General features: G+C 46.6%; 1 protein-coding gene and 1 long non-coding RNA gene across 4 annotated transcripts; one reads left to right on the forward strand and one right to left on the reverse strand.

Annotated features, from left to right (window-relative positions):
* Positions 1-4,265: 4,265 nt before the first annotated feature.
* On the forward strand, positions 4,266-10,360 carry LOC128142670 (zinc finger protein 239-like). 3 transcript variants are annotated; one of them, XM_052788900.1, is made up of 2 exons: positions 4,266-4,667; positions 5,257-9,798. In XM_052788900.1, the coding sequence occupies exon 2, from the start codon at positions 5,268-5,270 to the stop codon at positions 6,252-6,254; it is 987 nt and encodes a 328-aa protein (XP_052644860.1). In that variant the 5' UTR covers positions 4,266-4,667; positions 5,257-5,267; the 3' UTR covers positions 6,255-9,798. The 3 variants fall into 3 exon arrangements, 2 of the variants coding, with proteins under 2 accessions (XP_052644860.1, XP_052644859.1); XM_052788899.1 differs by lacking the exon at positions 4,266-4,667 and adding an exon at positions 4,760-4,921; XR_008235471.1 differs by lacking the exon at positions 4,266-4,667 and adding an exon at positions 9,837-10,360 and having other exon boundaries at positions 4,976-9,565.
* LOC128142671 (uncharacterized) lies at positions 10,327-25,744 on the reverse strand. The gene is made up of 7 exons (XR_008235473.1): positions 24,641-25,744; positions 20,251-20,383; positions 15,119-16,162; positions 14,758-14,856; positions 14,153-14,401; positions 12,131-13,985; positions 10,327-10,866 (listed from the first exon to the last, which is right to left on the reverse strand). It is a non-coding gene; the product is annotated as an uncharacterized LOC128142671 (long non-coding RNA).
* Positions 25,745-26,029: the final 285 nt, after the last annotated feature.

Consider the following 26,029-nt stretch of genomic DNA (forward strand, 5'->3'; position numbering starts at 1 on the left):
TAATGGCAAAGTAGTAGCAGTACCCAGCTAATACATCTGGACAGATAGGGCCATGACAAAATAAAGAGAGTGCTGAAAAAGCCTCAACCCTCACATCACCTCAAGGTCCCAAAGGAGATGAGGCATATAAGTCTATAGGGAACAAACAGGACACCTTCCAATGCAACCGGGAGAACTGCAGTGGGCAGAAGGAAAGTCTCCATCAATGCAAACAAGAAAAGGGAAAACGGTTTGAAGATCGTTATTCTTCACAGTCTGTGAGACCTGGAGAACCACAGCTGAATGTAGTTGATGGCCACAAACCTGTGACGGATCATACCCTGGGAACCACGGCAAACCACCACAGACTGGTACACATGACTCCATATGAATTGCTAAAAGGGAAGACAGAGGAATCCGCACAGCATTTCCAAGGAGGAGGAGAGGAAGAAAGAACTGGGGGAGCTATCAAGAAGCCAGTGTCCATGACTCAGTCCTTCTGTAAGACTTTATCTTAATAACAAGACTGTTTGGTTTGGGAACTAGAAGGCTGCATGTTATTTGTCAACATATCGGAGGACACAGAGTACTTGAAATGGGCGAGAGTCTGGGAAGGGAATGGTGTGAAAGCACAAGCAGCCAGCCAAGATGTTAATAAATATTTTCTTTGTGGTTCTGTTTTTTTTTTAACTAGAAATATTTTAACACTTTGGGTTTTGTTTTTTTAAATCTGAGTGTAATTTTTTCCCCAGTTAAACCTATTTAAATGACACATGAAAAGATGGCCATCCATTTTAAAGCCCAGATTTACAGTACCCTGTAAAAATAATTTGGCTTATATTACATTAAAAAAATAAACTGAAGCACAGTATACCTGTTGCCAAGGTCTTAAAGAAAATCAACCACGAACTTTAGACAATATTAAAGCCAGAAAGCTTAGTTTCCCCTTCCAATCTGAATAATCATTAGGTCTGAGATTTATTATAATTATCATCTCAGTTTCTTAAGCTTTGTTTAATAAATATCTCAACTTTAAACATAAAACTTTTCTTAGATCCATTCATCATAGTTCACTTACAAGACAAATTGAAAATTCTAGTTTTTTCTTTTCCACTATTCCAATTCCACAAACATCTTGTGAAGTCTGGAATAAACAAAAGAATTATTTAATAAATAGCAAGTGTAATTCAACAGTTTACAAATTCATGACATTGGAAATGTATGTGGATTAAATAAATAATTAAATACACATTAACTTACAGAACTACTTGTGTGTATATGTAGTATATCCTCCTTGCTAACAAAAAAAGGATTATTTTGTGAAAAGTTTACTCTTAGTTTAAGATTTCTGAATGTTCAGCAAACAATGAGAATCAATCTCCTTTAGGGAAGAAAAACGTTAAAAAAGTATGCCTACAAAATATGATTAACATTGCTTACTTAATTCAAATTTGCTCATGTGGTGATTTAAACTATGATTAAAATCCTTATCATAAATTATTTTGGTATGAATTAAACTACTGTAAATTATTCACAGCAAACCATCCTGCTGTTATCCTCCAGCCTTTTATTGCTGTTATTCTGACGATGCTCACCTCTGTGAGTATTACGTTTCAAAGCTTTTAGCAATGCGTCCCTGGCCATCTTCCCAGCTTTTCCTTACCCAGTGAGCGACTGGCTTCATTTCTATTTCCTTCAGCCATGCCACTCCAAAGATAGGGAAGTACTTCTGAGCAACAGACAAAACACATTCCCAAACAACTATAGGTCCTCTTTCTTTTTCATACCCACTTTCTTTGTGCCTCCACCCTCTGTGAGGTTGATGTTTTCCTGTCCTAGGATCAGCATCTTCTTTTGCATTGGCATGTAAATATTAATATAAACTTCCTCTGCGCGGTACTCCTACAGCTGCCTTACTGACAGTTTGATCCCAGGTTAAATCTTCCCTACCTGTGATTACTTTCCAGGTATACATCTCGAGTACCACATTTCCAGCTTGTGGAGAACAGGCTGAACACAACTGCTACCACATTTTTCCCGTTGACCACTTGCTACTTAAAATTTATTTTTCAAGATTTTAAGTTGTACTCCCTCACAGCCCCTGTGAAAGACTTTATCAAAGGCTTTCTCCTCCTCCAGCTGACTATAATGGGCACTCTGCGGGTATGTAGTTCACTGCTCCTTCCTCTTGTTTTTCCATCTCATTGTCGTGGTTTAATCCCAGGCAGCAACTAAGCACCATGCAGCCGCTCACTCACTCCCCCCTGCCTGGTGGGATGGGGGAGAGAATCAGAAGGAAAAAGGTAAGGCTTGTGGGTTGAGATACGAACAGTTTGATAGAACAGAAAGGAAGAAACTAATAATGATAATAATAACAATAAAATGACAATACTAATAAAAGAATTGGAATATAAAGAACAAGTGATGCACAATGCAATTGCTCACCACTCACCAACTGATGCCCAGTTAGTTCCCGAGCAGCGATCCCCCTAAGCCCACTCCCCCCAATTTATATACTGGGCATGACATCCCACAGTATGGAATACCCCTTTGGCCAGTTTGGGTCAGGTGCCCTGGCTGTGTCCCCTCCCAACTTCTTGTGCCCCTCCAGCCTTCTTGCTGGCTGGGCATGAGAAGCTGAAAAATCCTTGACTTTAGTCTAAACACTACTCAGCAACAACTGAAGACATCAGAGTGTTATCAACATTCTTCTCATACTGAATCCAAAACATAGCACTACACCAGCTACTAGAAAGAAAATTAACCCAGCCGAAACCAGGACGCTCAAGGAAGGCATTTTCTTATTTACACAACTTAATTTCTTTCTTGCAATGGCTAATTCTCCTGGTCAACAACACTCATCTCAGTGAAGCAACATTTGGGTATAAGGTCTGCAGAATAATTACTAGACAGAGCTGTTTAAAAGGGACTGGGAATAAATCAGAAAACAATTCAGCATGCACGGTGGGGACAACAGAACTGTTTTCCCACCATATCAGGTCAGAAGGAAAAGTTGTGGTAAGTTTGTTCAAGGGCACAAAAGCATAAAAAAAGTCTTTCGTTTCTTCTGCTTTGATTAACTGTGGAAAACACTAGCATGTAACTGCAATTATTTAACAATAATAGTCCATTTTTTAATGAATTTTCATGTCAGTATTTAAGCATACAGAGACAAGTGTTAGTTCAGGTTCTGCAAACCTTTGCATCCTAAGCCAAAAAAAGGTGTGTCCTGTCCTCTGATTGACTCAGGACCTCCAAATGATGCGACTCAACTGCATGAAAGTGTCATGAAAATCTAGGCTTCTTTCTTAACTTTTGGTAAATCCAAATTTTTAAATTCTTTTTCCCATGTGCTCTGAGTTTCCTTTCATCAAAACAGCCACCGCTCCTCATTTATAGAGCAGTTTGGGAATGCGTCAGGTGCTGGAATTCAGGAATCACAGAATGGTTTGGGTTGGAAGGGACCTTAAAGATCATCCAGTTCCAACCCCCCCTGCCATGGGCAGGGACACCTTCCACTAGACCAGGTTGCTCAAAGCCCCATCCAACCTGGCTGGAACACTTCCAGGGATGGGGCATCCACAGCTTCTCTGGGCAACCTGTTCCAGTGCCTCACCGCCCTCATGCTAAAAAATTTCTTCCTTATGTCCAGTCTGAACCTACCCTCCTTCAGTTTAAAACAGTTGTCCCTTGTCCTGTCACTACAGGCCGTGGTAAAGAGTCTTTCTTAGGAGCCCCTTTATATATCGAAAGGCCACAAGGTCTCCCCAGAGCCTCCTCTTCCTTCTGGAGCCAGAATAAAGAAATGTGAGGGAGGAAACAGAGACGGTTGCGATACGAAGTCATGCCGGGCAGCGTTAGGCGAGGAAAACAACAGAAAAACGTGGCAGCGCGGGGAAGCTCGCGAAGGCTGCGCCGCAGAGGAGAGGCTGCCGGACAGCGCTGCGAGAACTGGAAGCCACGGCGGGGCAGGAGAGCAGGACGGCCAACTGAGGCGGCCCACGGAACCTCGGCCCTTTTTCCTTCCTCCGTGGTCCCCGACTAAGCGCAGACGCCGCGCTTCCAGCGAGCCTACGGCTGGATCCAGCCATGCCCAGGCCCCGCTACGCGACCCTGGCCGGAGACCCTGCGAGTCCCTGAGCGGGCCCAGGACACGCAGCAGGGCCCACGCCCCGGGGGCAGGCAGGGACGGTGCCCCGGGGGCAGGCAGGGACGAGCAGCCGGGAGAAGCCGGCGGCGGGCCAGGCCTCGGCAGGGCGGCGGCCGCCCCTGAGGAGCGGGAGCGGCTGCGAGGCGCGCCCGGGCTGGGGAGCGGCCGGCGGCAGACGCCGGCGGGCGGGGAGGGGCTCCCACCGGCGGCCGAGGCCAGCCCAGCCGCCGGGCCGGGCCGGGCCGGGCCGGGCCTCGCCTGCCGGGGCTCTCCTGCAGCCCCGCACCCGGCCAGGGGGGGAACCTCCGCCCGCCCAGCCGCAGCGAGAGGCGGAGGGCAGGGCGGGCCGGGGCCGCAAGGGTTACAACCATAGAGGCCGGCCGGCCGGGAGCCGCAGGAAGTGCCGGCGGGGCGGGCCCGGCCCGGCGCCGGGGGAACTTCCCCTCCCCGCGGCCGGTGGCCGCGCCGAGCCCAGCCGGGGCTGCGCCCGGCGACCCCCTCCGCCCCGCCCGGGCCGGGGCCGCGTCGCCGGGCGGAGGTGAGGCGGTGCACGGCGGGTCGGTCGCCGGCCCCGGGCGAGGGACCCGGGGAGGGGGGCGGGAGCCGGGCTGCGGAGGCGCGCCCGGGGCGGAGGGTTGGTTTTCCCGCAGCGTCGCCGCCGGTGCTGCCCCCCGGGGCGGGAGAGGGGGAGGCGGCGGGGCTCCGGAGGGCCGGCCGGGAGCCGCCGCCAGGCCCCGCCGCTGCCGGTAGCTCCTTCCCCCGGCCCCCCGTGCCCCGGCCCAGCCCTCTCAGGTGGGGAGCGAAGCAGCCGCCGGCGGTAGGGGCGGCCGCGGGGTGCCCCCCCTTCCCCTTCTTCCCCAGCGCCCATGTCGGCCGGGGGTGACAGGGCTGGCCGCGCAGGCGGGTGACAGCGCGGGAGGATGGAGCCGGTCCCGTCGCCTTCGTCTCTGCCCCTGGAAGCGGCGGAGCCGGGACGGACTGGGCCGGGGGGGGGGCGGACGGACACGCAGCAGCCTGGCCGGGGGCCGTGTGGGGCGGCTGTGGTGGCCAGGCCGGGTGGGGACGAGGGGCCGCGGGCCCTGACTAAACGTGTTGGTCGTGTCCGGGCTCTCCTTCTGTGCCGGCAGGTGATGGGAGCATGACTGAAAATGAGGGGGATCTCCAGCGAGATGGGCCGGAGGCGGCCGAACCCCGCGGGGCCATTTCGGACTTTTTCATGAGGGAAGCTTCTTCTCCGGGCTGCGACCAGGAATTGTCCCGTCCGAGGCCAGACCTTCTCCCCCCAGGGACGGGGCCGGAGAAGACCCCTCGCTGCGGCTTCCGGAAGCGTAAGGAGACTGTGGTGCACCAGCGAGCGTTCATGGGAGAGAAGCCCTACATCTGCATCGAGTGCGGGCAGAGCTTCAACCGCAGCTCCGACCTGATCCGCCACCAGAGGATCCACACCGGGGAGAAGCCGTACATGTGTGCTGACTGCGGCAAGAGCTTCAGCCGCCGCTCCCACCTCATCCAGCACCAGCGCGTCCACACGGGTGAGCGGCCGTACCAATGCAAGGACTGCGGGAAGAGCTTCAGCCAGAGCACCCACCTGGTGCAGCACCAGCGCAACCACACTGGCGAGAGGCCTTATGTCTGTGCCAAGTGTGGGAGGAACTTCTACCAGAACTCGGGCCTGCTCCGCCACGCCAACTTTCACACGGGCGAGAAACCCTACAAGTGCCCCCAGTGCGGGAAGCGCTTCAGCGACAGCTCCAACCTCATTGCCCACCAGCGGCTCCACACGGGCGAGAAGCCCTACAAGTGTGCTGACTGCAACAAGTGCTTCAGTGAGAGCTCTAAGCTGGTCATCCACCGGCGCGTCCACACGGGCGAGAAGCCATACTTGTGCCCTGACTGTGGGAAGAGTTTCAGCCAGCGCTCGCACCTTGTCCAGCACCGTCGCACCCACACTGGGGAGAAGCCCTACAAGTGTGCCGACTGCGGGACCTGCTTCAGCGACAACTCTACCCTCATCCGTCATCGTCGTACCCACACCGGGGAGAAACCTTTCAAGTGCTCACATTGTGGGAAGAGCTTCAGTCGCAACTCCTACTTAGTCTCACACCAGCGGGTGCATGTGTGGTAGGCAGCGTCGCTAGGTGTGACCTGGGGGTGATCTAGGATGCAGCTTCTGACCCAGGCCTGTCCAAAATGTGCCTAAGGGACAAGGGGGTGGACAAGGGTGTGACTACACCAGAGCCCCTGGATTATAGGCAGCTGGCCAGAGTAATTCCTTTGGCCCACGTTGCCCTTTTCAGTCACCTCCTCCGCCCAACGCATCTCGGGCATGGACAGAAAGCGAGCGGTGGTTGCGGTAGGTAGTTCTGCAGCCCTGGCATCCTCTTTCCCAGGTACTAGAATCGGATGCCATCTGCCGTGTGGCCGAGGTGCAGATGTTTTCTCCCACCTCCCCGAGAGAGATGTCTGCCGGGGAGCCTGAGGAGAGAACGCACGAGGTCAGGTCACATGATGAGAGGCTGCTTGGTCATGCAACGTATGCGCGTGTGGTCACGTCAGGGGAAGTAAGATGGGAGATGAGGTCCTTAAGGGCCTGTGTTCCACTTGCAGCTGAAACGTTGTGAAGGGCCTGTGTTCCACTTGAAGCTGAAATGTTGTGACCGGTATAATATTGCACAGGTCTGTGGAAGCTCACCATGCTTGTGGTCTAAGCCAGCTTTGTGTCTCATACAGCAGTCAGGAAGGTCAAAGCTAAGTAAGTCCTGCTGAGAAGCTGGAGACTCCACATTATGCCGCTACAGTGTGCGGGCCAACTTGAAGCACAGGCAAAGACCGCTTGAGTCTGCTTGTAAAAGGAACGTGTGGGCATACGCTGAACCAGAGAAGGAAGGCATGCCTGCAAAGGTTTTCTGTGAATGCTGTGTGGATGGTAGGAACGAGGGAGCTGCAGGATAGGGGCACGGCCTGTTCTGGAATCTCAGAACTGGTGGGTAACCGATGTAGAAAACTATCATACCTGGAGGCTTAAAATAAAAAAAAAAAACAGAATCAGAATTATACTTGCTGCTGCTAAGACTGTGGTACGCAACTTGACAGGTGTATGGAGGTTGCCTGTGAGTTTGTACTGGTAGCCTCCTCGCTCTGCAGAATTCAGATTCACAGATACAGTTCAAGTGGGCTGGTGTAAGCTGTGTTGCAAAATAGGACAGAACAACAGTGTACTAGGACTGACCCGATTCCATACCAGTATTTCTCAAGTCCCATTTTGACCAGTGTGTGCGCGCGCAGGTGTGTAAATAACACCTATATGTGTGTACTCACATATGTATGAACTAGCTTTTATACTAAGTGTATCTTCACACTCAGATGTGAGCAATCATGTGTGCGCACACCATGGCAGTAGTCAAAATGGCCAGCTGTATGACACTACACCATATCAGTACTTCTCAAAATGTTAAACATACTGTATATAGTAGCATTTCGCAATTAGAAGCTGGGAGAAATAGGTTTTGTACTAAAACATCTGAATTTTCATATCAGGACATTCAGTTTTACACTGATTATTTTGTGTATGTGTGTGTGTGTGTGTGTATAAGATCTGGAATTGAGTTGTTTTATTTATATATCTATAAAAATTTTGTGGGCCCTATGGTTGCAAGGAATGACTTCTAAATGTCACTCAGCATAGTACCCTCCCCCTCGTTTTACACAGGTACGTATTGGTGGCAGTTGTAGGATGTACCCCCCTCATGGTTTTAACTACAAAGAATTGCAGTGCAACACTTTACATTGTTTATATTTTTGACTGTTTTGCTGCTGCTCATTTTAGAGACGATACTGACTGGTGTGCTTATCCAGCACTGCTGGAACTTAGAAAAGACTCCTGGTTTTGCGATGTACCTTACTAATCCTGCAGCTGGCTCTGTGGCTTCAGTAGGTCTCTGGAAAAAGGAATGCAGACTGAAGCTGGTAAAAGGACTGGAGCTATGGTAGGGAAGAGATGAAGGAAATGAAGATGCTAAGAAGATCGATGGATTTGAGCAGCTGCTGGCCGGGGTTGCTTGTGAATGGCTTGCTCTACAGAACTTGCTACTCTCCAAGGGATTGCAGGGATCCTTTCTGCAAGCCCCAAGCCACTTCTTGACACTCAACTGCTGATAAAATGTTATTTTCATATAGTTTAATAAAAAGGAGCTGTAGGGGGAGCATGAAATTGTTTGCAGCTCCTAGAGGAACAAGGCACCTTTATGTGCAGCTGCTCAGGGAAGTAGAAGGAGCTTTCAGAAATGGGGTGGGCTTTGTTTACACAGGAACCAAAGCCTTCATCTGCAAATGCACATTTTTGCTTTTAGCTTTGTGTTTGTTTTGGGTTTTTTTATGAACAGCTTCAAACCAATGATTTCTTGATTTCTGTTCCACTTCTGGAAAGTGGTTTGGAAATGTCACTAATGGTCATCTAATTGGTTCCAGAAGCGTCAAGATTTTCATTTGCTAGCAGACTTTCAGAAGGGATACTACAGCTCTCAGTCGGTAGGCTCATTTTTAACTGACTTCAAAGGTTATGCTGCAGTCCAGCTGTAGAACTGATCAATTTGTGTGGGTCTGTCCCATTCCAGTTTAAGTTTCCTAAAGGAAATCTACAGCACTAAAACTGTTTGCCTTTCCCTGGTAAACAGGGCTTCTCAGCCATCTTGTGAATGCAACTTTTCTTTTGGCAATCTGAATGGACTCGCTGTAGCGGATCGATAAAATCGAACCCAGGTCTGTACATGGCTGAGCTCAACTCACAGGGAAATTCTCACATCGAGATTCTGGTTTGAGACGCCAGCTGCCCCTGAATATGCCTTCACAGCAGTCCTCAGAGCATTTATTTTCTTTTCTACATGCTTTGTAAAGTGCTGTGTGTACTTAACAGCGCTCTATAAATTAAGAGGATTGACGTGCATTTATTTCAAAGATCTTTATGAACTTATTTTAATACTGTATGCCAAATCAAAGTGGCCTTAGGGTTCACAGCACATTGCCAGTGGAGTAGTCAGCGGCTAGGACTGGATTGCTCACCAGTGTAAACACATTTCTGGAGTTCCTTTCAACAGCCAGTTAGTTTTCCCTGTTCAGTGTCACTTGGCTGAAATAATTCCCTTCCCCTAGCCTGTCTGCCTTTTACGATTTGTGATCATCTAGCTGGAGAGGAGAATCTGGGCACCACCCTTCCTTTGCTGTTGCAGAAGTTACAGGGTATGTTCCTCTTCTTCCAGGAATTTAATTGTTTTGTGGGCAGCACAAACTGGCGAACCAAATTCAGAAGACTGAGGTATGGGCATGTGCAAAAAGTCAAGAACCAGAAGGTTTGCTTTCACAGCAGCTAGCTCACTGGCTTCTCTACCAGCTGTCTCCTCCCTCAGGATCATAGTGGGAGACTACTGGAAAAAGCAAAAGGTAATTAGCTACTATAATTTCAGCAGACCCTCCCTAGCACACTCCATCCCAGACCCATGGTTACCAGCTGGTGCCCAGATCCTCCTGCCAGCTGAGAGAGCTCTGTAGAATGCTGTAAATTCCTGTTGTGCTAATGGTGCTTAGATACTACAGTGATACTATGGCACTTTAGAAATACCTAAGATAGACAAATGGATGAATGACGTCTCTGAAATAAAATTTTTCACCCTAGAGTTCTGTGTTATTCCATCTTTTTTTTCTTTCTCCCCAGAGTGACCTCCTGAGCATCACAGTTTCTTGGCCCCTGGCAGGACCAGATTTGGAAATACATGTGTCATCCTTCACAGAGGGATGACTGTTACTTAGCACAGCTGCTGTGCAATGCAAATAAGAATCCCGAGGTGCGGGGTATTCTTAGAATTGGTCTTCATTTTCGTCTAACATTTCTGCATGAACCTGAAAAGCCAGAGGATGGCACACAGTGCTCACGGTTCCTTTACGAGGGAAAGTGGCAGAACCTTATTCTGCAGTGACACACCATCCTGCTGGTAGATGAACCTGGTTCTAGCAGAGCTGCAGCTGCTCTGAGGCAATTATCTTCCCAGTTCTGTCACCTGGGTTGCACGGGATCTAGTTTTCCAGTCCCTTGCTGACAAAAGTATATGTAATAGTGATGACTGAAATACAACTTCTTTTACATTCCTCTCTGCTTCGCTGTTTATGACCGGGAAAACAGATTTCTTTTGATCTTGGACAAGAGGTGCGTTTTACGTGTTTAATAAATTTTCAAAAGTATTTTATGTGTAATCTCTAAAGCAATTTTTGAGATACATCAAACAAACAAAACTGCCCTTGCATGCACAGCAAACTGTTCCTTGTGGCCCGGTTTCCCCTTTACCCCAACAACACTGGTATGAATAGCCAGAGACACAACAACAGGAGCCCCCATCTCTGAAAAAAGGAAAATACAGGATATTTCAAGGAGATGGAGCAAACAGAGGCCAAAAGAGGCATTGCTGGGGTAGGCTGCTTTGCCGCTTTTGCTCTTGTGTCCCAAACTCTGAAGGGCCTTTAGCCTTTCCATGCCAGACCTGATACATCTTGTAAGTCAGCTGATCCACCTCTCAACGGTCCCCTCCCTGTTCTCGTTCAAGTGCTTGCTGGCTTTCTTCGTAGAAAACGCATGAATCCACCTGGTAACATTGCTTTTGCGGTCCTGATGGACTTCAACAAATGCTTGGTTTTCCTCTCACAGGCCTGGCCTTTTTGGTACGCTCATTCACGTGAACAGATGCGAGAGCCTAGGAACCAGAGAGCATAGGGGCCAGACTTCTTAGGGGAAGCAGAATTTTTGTCTTTCTTCCTGAGGCTTTCTGTGGAGTTGTCTGTAGCTGCAGAGAGCTGACTCGGTGCCTGGGGGACACACTGGGGTGGGTGGGACAGCATGGTCAGAGCCCAGTAACCCTTCAAGGGTAAGCGAAAGCACCCGTCGATTAAAGCAGGCCATACCAGGTCCAAACATCCTCATGGATGCAGAGTGTGCAAAGATGTGGAAACTCCTTTGTTTCCTTCCCTTTGGCACTCATTGTGCAAAGAACGGCTCTATTGGATGTAAAGGATGGCGTTGCTTAGAAGAGACTTGTCTGAACAGCCATATGGACAGGCAGTTCAAAATAACTCCACCATGCCACAGCAAACCTTGGCTGCACAGCCTCAAGGAATTGGCCAAAGTAACCTTCATCTGCAAAAGCAAAGCTACTCGCAGAACTCGCAACAGGTCTCAGGAGGCCAGACCAAGTAAGGTTTTTCTGCTTGGAAATGCAGCTGGTCTGACCCCTGAAAAAGCTTCCTCGGAAAGGTTTCTCTGGTCATAGTGCAAGCACGACTGGCTTGCACAAGCCTATCTCCCTGCCCTGGGCATGGGTAAGGGTAGGGGTAATGGCATGGCGTTATTAAAAAGGACAACACAGCCGAAGTAAAGGCATCACAAGGCATTTTGCCGTCTCAAAGGTGAATGGTTGAACCAGGCCACCATGTGAGGAAAAGGGTAAGCAGAAGAGGTTGAAATGGGATGAACAGCTGGGAAGAAAGACTGGGAAATTGGATTTCCTGAGGCTGCTGGGAAGAGGGGGTGGTTTGGAGGTGTAACAGCTGCATGGGAGAAGGGTCACCGTTCTCCAGATCCCCCAAGTAATTGCTCCCTCATATCTGGACTTCTTTTTTCTTGCTTTCCAGAGCTCTTTGCAATTCTCCTGCTGCTGGTCATATGTTGCTTTGGGCCATTGCCTGCTATGTCTCTACTTCAAGCTGACCTTCACCAAAATACTGCTGAACTCTACCTAGCTATGGTTCAGGTGGGTGTGCTTTCCCATCTTTAAGGACAGAACCACAGAGGAGGCTTTTCTGCGTCAGTCCCTATTCCGTCAATGTTTTCCCTCACGAAAGGGCAGTCTCTGCTTGCTTACCCCAGATCACCCCAAAGCACATAGAACGTGCATCTGCCTTTACAGAAGGCAGAGCTTTTGACAGACCTGTGTCATTTGATCTGCCTTTTCCCACCCTTACCAGAAGATCTTCTTTTCTAGGATAGGGACTGAGAAGTTGCTTCCCACAGCTCTGCACCTGCCTGTTGTGCTTAAGAAGATGCCTCTCTGCAGGGCAACTGCTCTCTCTTCTTGCCTGATTTCTTTCACAGCTGACCTTTGAATTCTCTCTATGCCTTCAGGCAGGCAGAAATACCAAGCAAAACAGGAAAAACAGAGTTTACATGTAGTATGCATTAGAGAGATTGCAGATATCTTCCCAATTCATTGGACATATGATAAACCTTTTTGAACCTAGGGTCAAACAGGAACCACAAGCTGCTTTATTAAAAAAAAAAAGATATCTTTTAACAATTATCACAAAAAGGGAAGCGGCAATGGGAATGCAGGGGGCAGGGAGGTGGAACAAAACATTTTTCCTTGTGTCTAGAGAGAGAAGAATTACAACCACCGAACACAAGTCCTCACATTCTTAGAAAGGCGAAAGAAGTTGGCAAAATACGACGGTACTTCTTCTGGACCCTTGAAATCTAAGGAGTTACCTGGCATGGTCGACAGTGACGTTATGTCTCAGGCCTGAGCGCAGAGGTTGGTGTGAAAGCATTTAGAGTTTGCCTTAGGGCAGCCACATCCTGCCCTAAGCCTCAGGCACTTGCTTTCATTTGGCTAATATGCAACGTAGCTGCTAATGCTAATGTAACTGTGGGTTTCAACTGCACCTTCCACCTCAATGTGTATGGAGCCATTAATGCACATGAAGAAAAGGTGAATTGCTTTCTCAAGAAATGTAACCTGAGAAGATCCTGAAATTCCTCAGGCTCTGAAGCTCTTGATGCTTCACCTTCATTGCCATCGGGGCTCAAGCCAGCCAGCTCCCAGCAGGGGCATTCCTGGGGAGGGAAGCAGTGAAGTGCCAAGTCACAAGCAGGAGGGGGAGAAAAAGGAAATGACTGGTATTTAAAAATACTCAACCCAGGAAGCGTGAACCATGAACTGAAGAGAGAAGCCAGAAGAAACCCAGATATGCCTTGGAATACAAGAGAGAATGAATAATTACAAATGCTCCCCTCCAAGCCTATGAGTAGGTGAAAATCATGTCACTGCTGCTGTGATCACGTAGGTTAGTGCTGGTGCATCACAGCAATAGTATTGTTTTTCTAGAGCTGAGAAGAAGAGGTGTTCTTCTAGAATATATCCACAAATTAGTACTTTGCTCTGTAACACAAAGCTATTAGATTCATGTCTGTAAAGAATACTCTTCTATTCTCTTGCTTGGTGCCAGCACAGCCCCCATATCTGCAGTACCCTTCCAGCACTTAAAAATCATGGTAACTTTCTCCCTAACCCACAGAATAAACAACACACATCAGCTGAATAGCGTAGACTGCCATTAGTTTTTGTTGCAAAACCGTCATGTGAAGGGCTGCTAAAGTAAAGCTTGTGGGAAGACGTTTTGTGCTGGCATTGGTGCACAGTGAGGTTTGCTCCCTTGTCCCTTAAGAACATGGGCAAAGGATTCCAGCCGCCTCATTCACAACGCTCCTTCAACTGGCTGAAAAGTTCATATTTCTTGTAGTAAATAGGTATCTCCGAGGCCGGGCTTTCATGACCCTGCAATTGCAAACAGCTCTCCCTGACTTGTGACAGCAGATTACATCGGATGGCTGAAGCTCTTGCCATCCCCAGCCACCCGCTGGGTTATTTTTAACTTGGATTGCTTCCCCGATCCGGCGCTCAGCACAGCTCCACAAACAGCCGGGTTGGCACAAATGAGGGAAAATTGCAGTCTGGGGCGGGTGGCAACAAACATCCAAAGAGCTCAGCGGTTCCTGAAGTTGGTATTGCCACCATGCAATCCACGTCGTGAAACAACAGCCCTGGGGGAACAGGAGCGAGTTAAGCGAAAGCAAAACCAAGGCATTGAACAGAACTGTACCTTTTTTTTTGCACATAAGTATTTCCGAAGGAGGACCAGCTTATGAATCTTTTACTTCCCACGTGTACATTACACAGCTGGAATCGGTGCCCATCTCTTGCTAAGTACCTTTGAGTACTCAGCCCACTGAAGCTGTGGTTCCACCTGCATTTCTTTCAAAAGCAAAACGAGTGATCCTCATCCCCTCCTCTGTGTGTCCTCGTGGTCATTTACTCCCATGCTCTGCTCACTGTGCTGGTGCAGCTCTGTGTGCAACTGCATCATGAAGCAGATTGGAAAGTTTCAGTGACCGAAGAGTAATAGTTCCCCACTCCACCCTCGGTTATTTTTAGCCGGATCAGTTCCTGATTCAATCCACTGTACAGACACACAAACAGCTGTGTCGGTATGACAGGCAGAAAATGTTTGAGGGAAGGGGAGGAGAGGCTTAGACGAGTTTAATGATCACTGGTACCAAACGGGAAACCGCAATCATGAATGATTGCTTTAAATGCCCAGCAGCAATTATTTAAACTTCTCTACAGCCACCTGTCTTACTCCTTATGCAAGAAACAAGGCCTAGGGAACTTCACAAGTCTGTGCCACAGAAATGAAATGGCATTGTGCCTGGCTTAGCTGCAGCTTTCTCAGTGAATCAAGGGAATCTGAATGCAGGGAGCCTAAACAAGTCTGCTGGTATGGATAGTAGCGACAGTTCCTCATAGCCTGCTTACCTGCCGGTAGTTTTGCCAGCCTGTGTGCTTAGATGTCAAGTCCTGCAGAGATCAAAGTTTGCCATCTTAGTAGTTTGGACACCAGCCATGAGCGGCTATCTAGAAGTGTGCAAAATGTGTTTAGAAAATGCTCTAGAGATGATGTGCTGGTATTTTAAAGTGACATGCGGCTTGCTTTGAAGTGCTCTAAATATTGTGGCACAAAAAACAAGTGGCACCTTCTCTGCTCTGCAAAACAGTGATGTTTTCATGTTTGCACCCCAGGGCTCAGGGTAACCCTGACTGCTTCAAGCCCTCCTCCTGCTCCCTTCCTCTGTCTAGTACACCCTTGCAGACTGGGTAAACAAAGAAAAGTCCTTACCGAGTTGTGGCAGCTTGGCTTTGTCTCATGTGCTCTTGCCCTGACCTCGAAGTTGGTTTTCTTGTCACAAGTGGTTTGATGACACGTGGATAGATTTTGGTTTTCATTGTCTTCTTCCCTGAGCCCTTTGCTGCTGGGATGCTCGCTTCTATCTCCTTTCGTCCTTCCCCAGTTGCTTGCGCCAATAGACAGCACAAGGGAAGGGATGGGGAGTCACGGCTGATTTCCTCCTGTGTTTATGGGGAATTATCTTGACTTCTGTGGGAAAAGCATTTTCTCTTTGTGTTTAGAGTAGTGGGTTAAAACCAGAGAGCCGGTACCTCCTCCAGCACCTAGAAGTAGGGACTTAATTAGGGGAAGTCCTGTGGCTGGATGTCTGTCCCCTGCAGCCTCCTGTCACAGCTGCAAAGCAGGCAGCAGACCGAGACGGCAGAATCCAGGTCTCCCGGGCAAGGAAGACCATCTGAAGCAGGAGGAGCAAGTTTTTCCTCTCGCACAACTTGGCTAAGGAGACGGCGGGGGAGAGCAGCCAGAGCTGCGGCAGGACGGGGGATCCCAGGGACATGGAAAAGAGAAGAAGAGCAATGGGAGGGATTGCTGCGCTGGTAATTTTCCAGGGAAAAACACGGCTTAGGATAAATTTCTTACAAATACAGGAAGTTTAATTTAATACTGGTTTTTCAATAACATGACCTACCTACAAGTTTAATTAAAAATCAAGCATAATAAGAGCCAAATTTAAGGTAAGGCCTCAGCCTAAAGCAGAAACTGAAATTACTTTCCTTCTTCCTTTACCAATACTTTGCCTGGTTTCTAAACCTGAATGTTAGCTTCCGTTTGAGGCGGTTCACCTGTGCTCCGGATTAAAGCATTTGTCTCTTGGTTTGGAGTACGGTATTGCAGCGCACGCATCTCGGGTGAAGGAGTGACTCAAGTGAAAACATGTCAGACGGAGCATATGCGATGGACCATGTGTTTCAATTCATGGCTTTCCTAGAAAACTCATGAAGATGACAAAGGCCTCTGCCATCTCAGAGGCACATACTGAAAGAAAAAAGAAAGAGGGAAGACGTTCCACTGCAAAATGTTGAGGGAAGAATAAAGATCTGCCTGAACCTAAGCATGTGTCCAGACCTGGACTCTGTGGACAAAGATGCTAATTTTGTAAAATCTAGTGGCACTACATCAAAATCAACAACAACAAAAAATCTGAAATTCCAGTTAGCCAGCTCCTGCTGACACAAGAAAACTTTATAGAGTTAAATAGTAACTTTATAGAGCAAAATATTGACCACTACCAAAAGACAGTTAGCAATTCTGAAACTTAATTTAAAGATGGAATGGAAAGTATAATTAACAGTCTAGAGATTTATCCAGAAATAAAAAAAAATCTGCTTAGTCAATTAAAATCACTTAGTGGTATATATGACAAGCTCCTCCTATAGGGTGCCTCAGAAACTGCTGCTGCAGGCAAGGAATGATGGGGATATTGTTAGGTGAAGACTTTGCTCCACCTAAAGGCACAAGTACAGAAAGGATTTCATGTGACACTGACTTCTGCCTAGATTCCATTCAAAATAGCATGTAGAGTTGTCAGCCAAAGAAGGAATGCCACAGCAATGATGGTTCAGCAAAACACCTGACCTCCTACAGCGCTTACTTTAAGATTCAGCAAAATGGATATGCAAAAATCCATGATTTCATTTGCTGTCAAGAAAAAAGTTTATCAGGAAGATAATGATAAAATTACAAGGAATAATGGCACGTTATCTCTTTAGAAATACAGCCTGTCTCTTGGGAGAGTAGTCTTGTAGCAAGCACAGGAATAGCTGAGAGTGCAGGAATGCTACTCTTTGCCTGGGGACTGGCTGCTGCGAGGCTTGGTTGGGCAGAACCAGAAGGGAAATGTCATGCTAAAAGATCGGTCACAGATAGATGGGGGGAACCAGAGCAAAGACAGAGCAGAAAACTGGCACGGCAATAGCTTGTGGGCTGGTTTGATTGCAGGCACTAAGGCGAAAGGGCATCCAAGGTAATCGCCTGTTGTTCAGGTGATTTATTATGGATTTAGCAGGCATAAAATGGGATTAAAAGGAAAAATATGTTTCAAATGTTGGTGTTTCTGAAGGCGGAACTCTATGGTGCAATGGCTCTGGCAGCAAGCCAGTTTAAAAACTGTCTGTCCTTACCTGACCCCAACCAATCCTTCCTACCTCGGAGCAACAGCACATTAGCATCCATTCTTTCCCCCATCTTCCCAGGGAACTATTTATGACAGGGCAGTTACACCTGCGATTGAGTGTCTGTAACAAAGAGGGCATTCAGCTGTGGTATGTGGCAGGGGGATGTGAGGAAAGGGGTGAAACTGGAAAAGGGAACATCTTAAACCGCAGAACAATTTGTAACATGGAGCAACAGCCCCTGTCACACAACCTGAAAAGAAAGGGGGGTAAAATGGTCCCCAAGAAACCAGGCTGACTGACTGACAAAGGCAAACCAGTCCAGAATTACTATCATCAGGCCAGAGGAAAGAAATTGAGTACGTTCATTCACCTCCATGGAGGGCCAGAAACTTTCAGGCGCTGTTAAAGCCATGGAGGAGGATGCATCAGTTCAAGTTTACCTGCAGGAGCAAACTGCCTGGCTGAATCCTGCTCATTTTCCCAGGTAATGCACTGAGTCTAATAAAACCCTGTTTTGTTTTAACTCTTGATTTAGCCTATCAATTTAAAATAAACTTTGAAAATTTGAAAAATTTGAAAATAAAGACTATTTAAACAGAATCGTGATTAGGAGTCACACCTAAACCGTACCTTACTAGCCTAAGGCTGTATCTGTTCTTCCAACAACAAAAAAATAATTGGCTCGTGCTAGAAATACATGGCAGCTAACCTTGTTCCTTGCTGTGCCGGTGCGTGCGCAGCATTCTGCTCGCTGTCTTTTCCAACAGGCTGTCAACTTCTAGCAGAGACCCCCCCCATCAGCTGCAGCACCTATTTTCTTGGTCTAGGAGAAACTGCAGAGACCCGTGACTTTTCTTGGAGATCGCTGAGGTCAGATAAGTGATTTCCCACATTCATGTGAAGTCGTTTAAAAATGGCTTGTGGGTGAAGAGTTCTCCCTTCCTTGGGTAGGGTTTTTTGACTCACAAAGGTATTTTGTGGCTTCTAATGACTACGTGGGGTCATTCTCTAGTTTTTGTGAGTATTCTGGAATTATTAAGGGGACCTAATTAAGGCCTCCTATAACAAAACTAAAGTCTAATGGGTTAGCTAGAGTTGCAGATGGACTTTTGCCTGGACTTCTTCAGACCCAGTGTCAGCCACCAGTACCATCAGACGCTTTCTGATGAAGCGTCTCAACCACCTTGCTGCCATATCCCTCGTGTGGCCTTTTCCAGTATTGCACAGGTCAAAAGCTGGAACATCTGGCACCTGGCAGAGGAAATTTAATGTTCTGCCAAGTTTAGATTACCACTCCAATTTCAACAGGTAATGGAAAAAGCAGAACTGGAGTGGGGAGCGTTTGATATTTTAAAACCAAGGGGGACACACACCAACAAAACCCCCCAAACCCCCAAACCCAAACAAAAAACCCCACCAACCAGTCATAAAATCATAGAATCACTTAGGTTGGAAAAGACCTTTAAGGTCATTGAGTCCAACCGTAAACCATCTTAGTTTGCATGGTGCATTTGGGTCTGTTTTCCTTCCTTTACTACGATCATGACTGCAGCAGCAAAGTCCAATCTCTGAAACCGTGGGTAAAGCCACCTCTTATATATTTAGGGTTTGTCCCAGGAAATCAAAAAGTGGTGCAAACACTGGCTTTTTTGATCTCAGGATTGCATCCAGGGATGAAAAGCAGAAAGGGTTAAAAAAGCCAAAACAACCCCCCCAAAATTAAATAGAAAGGGAAGAAAACTGGCTAGGAAGCTCTATAGGATAAGAAGTAATTTAATTTAAGAGGGACCCAATGTGAGCTCTTTATAATACTATATTCTGAGCTGAAGAACTGAGTCTAAATTCCTCTGCCAATACTTTCTCTACTAGGATTATTGAGTAGTTATCATTCACTAATAAATCATGTACAAGATTTAGATAAAGCAATGCTACCTAAACCAAGTAATAAACAAATAAAACAGGGAAAAAAATGCCCTTGCACATAAACGTCCATTTCAGCTGTAAATCTCGCATTTTCCTTTGCAAACAAACAGCACGTAGCCTTTTTCTGAAAGCAAGAAACCCTTACGAACAAATATTTTAGAAACATTGTAATTATAAAGTTGATAGCAGAAGGAGTGAAAGCTCAGAAATGTATGCTACATATTATTATCCTTGTGGGTAACACCTTATCTAAAAAGATTTTTATCAAACTTAGAGGTCAGAGTTTAAATACTGATGATCCATTTCATGCTGCCAAATCTCATCCCACCATAATACACATATTTCATGACTTGACTGCATCTGGTACAGTCAACTGAGAAAAGTTCAAGAGAAACAAACCACTGTGGATTATCCATATCATTAAGATACAAAGTTAAAAATAGAAGAAAGTGTTCCTGCTCCTGCTGTGCAGTATAAACCAAAAATGTTACACATAGTACTCCTGTAAAATCAGCTACCACGAAACTCAATTCAGAATACTCCTTCCTCTTAGAGAGATAAGACATTTGGAGTGGATTATTACATTGTTTTCTAATTACACATTTATACATTCATATTTGTAGTAATATGTATTATAATCAAACACATATTTACATTAATACATTTATTTATAAATAAATAATTTCATTTAAGAAATTTTAAAAGCCCTTAAGTTTTTCAAATTATTATACATACAGGTTTTCTACATAAGCAAGAAGAAATACAAGAAAAGGCATAACCACAAGGACTTGTTTTGCCTAGAAGAGCTACAGAGCCCCGGATGATACATGTCATCACAGCAACCTATCTCCTGCATAGTCATTTGATGTTTCACAACTCTAGTTCAGATTAAATACCAATGACCTGATTCATTCTTACAGTGAATTTCACTGTAAATAATAGTAAAAAGCACATTTAATACCTTGACTCAGTATGCAAAACGTCTTCTGTTCCTCCTGGCCAAAGCTTGCTATGCCCCACACCTACCTCCAGCAAAGGCCAAGTGTCAGCGCAGCCGATAAATGGCCCCACGGCTTCACAACCAGCCTTCTGACACTCACTTTTCCCAAAGATGAACGTTTGAACTAGTGAAGGGACCAGGATGATTTGCCATCAGTAACTGCAACAAGGCAAGCACCCCCAATTATATTCTGTTTTAAAATAGCATCCCATACCCCCCAAAACAGAAGTCATCACAAACACAACACACGTTTTCAATTTACGAGCCTTTGACTTTGGGAGGGGGGGGTTTAAAAACAATCGGTGAAAGGTCACGAAGAAAAGCAAAGATCTATTACTAGGCTTGCATGTACTATACAGCAGTCGACCAATACACTGGAAATGTTCGGCGGGGTCTGCAACTGGAAAAAAACCCATTACAACCACTTTTATAGCACTGAGATCAAAATCAAGGAAAAGAAGATGACAGACCATGCTGTTATCAAATCTTTAATTCCTGGGAGTCCAAGTGGTCAGCATTACATAAAACATTTATTAAAAATGAATGCCATTCCATGAATAACTTGCATGTATTATGTAAAATATTTATTAAAGATGAATGCCATTCCATGAATAGCTTGCATGCTGCTTAGTTTGAGTAACAACAATGCATTTATCCATTGTAAATGAAGTTCTGCCTTCTACCCAACGAAATGTCTTTTATACCTCAGTCTATAACCCTTCTCATAAGTAAAGTTTATAAACACATTTTATATGACATATAGCTTAAAATACAGCTTTCATACAAGCACATATAAACAAGAGCAATGAATGCAGCTCATCAGTAGCTCTTGACAAGGGCTCAACGTGAGGGAAAGCAAATACAGTAAGAGAGAATAAAACATCTGTGATGAAGAACCTCTAAACCTGGCCTACAGCTGAGAGACAACCATGTTTACATAGGAACCTGAATTAGAGCTCAGATCTGTGTCCCACCAAGTTAAACCGCTTCCCACATCGCTCCTTGCATGATCCTATGCTGATTGAACAAGCAAGGAGTGAGAAAAAGCAAGAAGACAGAGAAAGCAGCACCAAAATCTTGACACCTTTGGAGGGGCAGGAACAACAGCACAGCATCCCTACATGCTTATTTCAAAATACAGCAGCTGCGGCTCTCCTCTTGCACAGTGCTGGCCTGGTGCAGAATGGGTCCAGAGGGAAAATTTAGACAACTGAAAAAAATAATCCTTAACTTTTACAGACAGATATCTTTACATTAGGGGAACATTTCTGAAGCTAGGTCCCATCTTCAAGTGTTTCTTAGCTATACTGAAGGGTTAGAAATGTAACTTTAAAAACCGCAGACCTAGCTGGACCATTGGATGGAATAAAGAAATGATTTTTTCCAGTACTTTCCACTTTTGATACACAGACCCTTCTCTGTCAAGCTCCTCTGCCACCTTACACACATAGATTTGGAGTCTACAACAGTACACACACACCTCTCTCTATAAAATCTATAATAGTATATCCCTATATCCTATAATATCCAATATAATACGGTATTGGATAGTCCATCCAATAAAATAATCTGCCTTTTTGTATATACACAGTGATTTGTACAGTTAATTAAACTGCAGCTATGCATACACAAATTCCCTTCCCCTCTAACTGAACAAACAAGCTTTTTACAGAAACCACATCATCTGTGTTCCCTGACTCTGTTGTTTCAGATTCTGACTTGCTCATCTTTTCCCCCTCTGGGCTTCTGCCTCATTTGGTCTTAATACTTCATCGTTTCTATTCCACACATCCCTTCCGGAAGACAAACTACAAAATCACAGGAGTGAAACTGCTTTTTTGAAACCCCAGCTCTCAGAGAAAGACGTCTTATCAGCACATCCTCATCTTGACCAAAGATTAACTGTATTAAAAATGAAAACAATTAAAAAATACTACTTAAAAGCAAGAAATCTTGCATATAACAAACTGAGAATAAGTCATCGAACAAAACAGGAAAAGCCCCTTATTCAAACATTCAAGAAGCATTTCTAGGGCATGATTCACCTAGTCCTAAGGTAGACAACTAAAATAGGTCAGATGAATCACTGCCTAACAGTGTCCATTTCTCTCCAGTGACTGTGACGGGAGCCCAGACCATAACTCAGATGGAGACACCCATATCGCAGCTATTGAGATGTGGGCAGACAAACACCAGCCCCGGTTTTCCCCCCGACTGCCTGCCTCAAATGTCCCCCACTTTCTGCAGGAACTACCCCGCAGAAGCAGGCCCTTGATGGAAGGGGTAACAAAAGCTCTGCCTGGTGCCTTTGGTTTCTTGCCTGCTCTTTTCCAGCTTTCTCAAGAAAAGCGTTCAATGAGAGCTGCTGCAGCAAGCGGGCAGAGGTCTTCTGTCCCACCACCCCTCCCCTTAAGAACTGAGAGGTTTTGGATGAAGCGGGAAAAGAGAATTAAAAAGTGTTTTCCTACCCCCTCTTCCCTGTGAACTCAGGGTCGGTCTGCTCATCCTAAATTTTCTTTCCATTTAGATACATTCAGAATGAGACAGAAGTTTCAAAATCGGAAGGCAGTTCAAAAGCTCTGTTTGTTCTTTATTAAAATTTTTATTTTCAGATTTGGGGATCAATTTCTTGATATATTTTTGACAGGATCGTGGGGGTTTTTTCTGTAGTTTCTTGAGGAAACAGGACTTTTTTTTAATCACACGGCAAGTCCCCCATTAGTCACTTAGGAACCAACTGGCTCATTTCAATCAAATTTAACATGCACATAGAAGAATCAGAGATGATCATGCTCCTAAAGCCAGAAATCAGCGGCTGGGTACAGCAGAGAGCTCTTACTGGCACTCCCATGGGAGGATCAGCAGGGAGACACTGGCCCTTATCTGTGTTGTTTGGCAGTTTATGTAATATCTTGTCCAGGCAGCAGGTCAAAATATTTGGTTTAGGGACACTGAGTCTGTTGGGAATGGGGGAGGGACGTAAGGATGATTTGGGGGGAGAGGGCTGCTGGGAAGAGGGAGTGCTAATAAGCTTCTTTTCTTCAGGCTGAAATAACCAGCAGCAGAATGTGCCACTTTTGTAATGAAGTATTAATGGGAATATTGGTAATAATGAGCTAACCATAAATTTTTCAAGGTCTTGATTTAGACTGTAAGGATTTGGTTCTGTAACACTGCACATGACCAGGATTTCCATCACTGTCCACCGAAGTAGCTGAAACAAGGACCATCAAGAGCCAAATATTGGGCTAGATAACCCAAACTGAGTCTGGAAGCTGGTGCTCCTAAAATAATGGAGAGGACTTAGCCCTGGGTTTTGGCAGCCCTTCCTCTCTAGGAGTTCCTGATATGCTCGCACCCGGTAGAGCGTTGGGACCTCTGCCTCCTAGGAGAATTTCCAAAGCAGATTACCAGAAATTAATCAGAAATGACTTAGCTTCTTCTATGAAGACAGGCTGAGAGAGTTGGGGTTGTTCAGCCTGGAGAAGAAAAGGCTCCAGGGAGACCTTATAGCAGCCTTCCAGTACTTAAAGGGGGGGCTGCAGGAAAAAAAAAGAGAGACTCTTTACCAGGGCCTGTAGTGACAGGACAAGGGGCAACGGCTTTAAACTGAAAGAGGGTAGATTTAGGTCAGATGTAAGGAAGAAGTTCTTCACTGCGAGGGTGGTGAGGCACTGGAACATGTTGCCCAGAGAAGCTGTGGATGCCCCATCCCTGGAAGTGTTCCAGCCAGGTTGGATGGGGCTCTGAGCAACCTGGTCTAGTGGAAGGTGTCCCTGCCCATGGCAGGGGGGGGTTGGAACGAGGTGATCTTTGAATGTCCCTTCCAACCCAACCCACTCTGTGATCCTATGATCTGAGGAGAGAGTGGGTGATTTTCCTGATCCTGGGAATTCAGCACAAACCCCAGAAAGCCAGGATGCCGGTTTCCCGGGGGGGCTGGGAGGTAAGAGGAGCGAAGCGCACATGCCGGTTCCTGCGCTCGGCAGGGCCCGGGGGCCTGGCACCCGCGCTCCCAGCACCTGGCCCGGCGGGGCCCCCCCCGTGCCCACGCAGCACCCTCGCTCGGCCCCGGAAAGCGTCCCAGCCAACCCCCCCGAGCTGGTCCGGGCGGGGAGAACATCTGCAGGGATAAGAGGGTTGGGAAGCAGTGTCTGGGGAGAAGCGGGGTTTGTTGAGTCTGGAAGAGAAGGCTGGAAGTAGGGCAGGACACGATAACGCAGTTGCGGTGCGTGAGAGGTTGTTACAAAGAGAGGCAGCGATTACACCGCTGGAAGGACAAAGATAAGATCTAATCGGCTTAATTTTCAGGAAAGGAAAGAAGAAAGGAAAAAAGGAAAAGGCTAGACACTGCAAAAACTTTCCCCGAGTAAGGCGGCGCTGGAATAGATTGTCTAGGGAGGTTGTGAAACCCACTTCACCGGAAGCTGTAAGAAGTTACGCAGACGTCGCCGTGATCTCTCAGTAAAGGATGGACTGCCATGCTGTTTCTCAGCCTTTGGAAAGTAAAGGTCCGTCTAACCTTTTCAAAAAGAAAATTTAAAAAATCCTTACACATCATATGGGTCGTTAAATATATGGGTGATAAATAAAAAGTTTAGCATTTGGATAAAAAAACTACTAGTTTTACGAATCCTAATTTTACTACTACAAATGCAAGCATTTAAATTCAAAATATCATTTGGATAGCAAACTTTGATCTTTCCTCTCAAAGAAATTGCCTTGCAGTTCTTGAGCAGGTAAATGCTGGCTAGATCTTTTAGCACTATTTCTGTCATACGAGTTGCCTCATCGCACTTCCTTCATGCTACCAACCGTCCTCCTCCGTTATCTCCTGCTCCCAGGTAGGGACCCGCAGCGTTGTGTCCTGCGGAGAAGTGCTGGCCGCTTCTGTGTTCTTTGGGGCACTTTTATTCCTATTGAAATGCTTGCGGACCAGGCCAATCTCACAGCAAGATTATACAGTCATCTCTCCACCATCTGAAGTTATGGGGCCATAGGATACCTCAGGCGCTGGAAAAAAACCCAGATCATATGGTTCTTTTGGGACCCACCATAGAGCAGAATGCTCCCAACATATAGAGTTTACTAAGGCAAACCAGTATGGCTCTTCCCAGTCCATCAGGGGATATTATGTCCATCAGGACATCTTAACTCCATTAGCTAAAGGACACAGAGTTAGGGAAGTTCTCTTGAGATGCAGCATGCATGTCAAATGTTAATCATCTAATGAGGTGCTGAGTCTTTCACCACCAAATGGTCCCACTACCAATAACTCCGATAAGCTTGGCCAGCCAACCAGCTAATACTAATGGCACAGCTGGTTAGGGCTCTGTGTTGACTGGGCAGCTTGCTGGCAGTCCCTGGACAATACTGGGAGGTGTTCCTCAGTCCATCCCATGCAGAGAAACGTAAACTACCCTGACACTGCCAAACCATTGCTTCTGCTGGCAGATATGCTGCAGTGACACTAGAATGACTAAATGGGCTTGGTAGAGCTTAGTGACTCTGGCTCATAGTGATTTGGGTGACACTTGTCTCACCAGTGCTTTGATAGCCACATAGCTTGTGAGCTCAGGCACAGTGCTACATGAAAACACAGGCAGCCCACATCTGTTGGGTATTACCGGATAAAAGGTCTTCTGGGAGATGGAAATTTGGGGGAGTGTGGTGCAGGTTCTACTGCAAGGCTCCACCCTCAGGACCAGCACAGGGTCAGCAGTGACGATGCTGAGCCACAGCTTACAAGCCTTGCTGGGTCTGATATAACTCTGTGGGGAGCCATTCAGGTGTCTCTGCAGTTGT

This window comes from Harpia harpyja, chromosome 6 (genome assembly GCF_026419915.1).
Source record: "Harpia harpyja isolate bHarHar1 chromosome 6, bHarHar1 primary haplotype, whole genome shotgun sequence".
NCBI classification, from domain to species: domain Eukaryota; kingdom Metazoa; phylum Chordata; class Aves; order Accipitriformes; family Accipitridae; genus Harpia; species Harpia harpyja.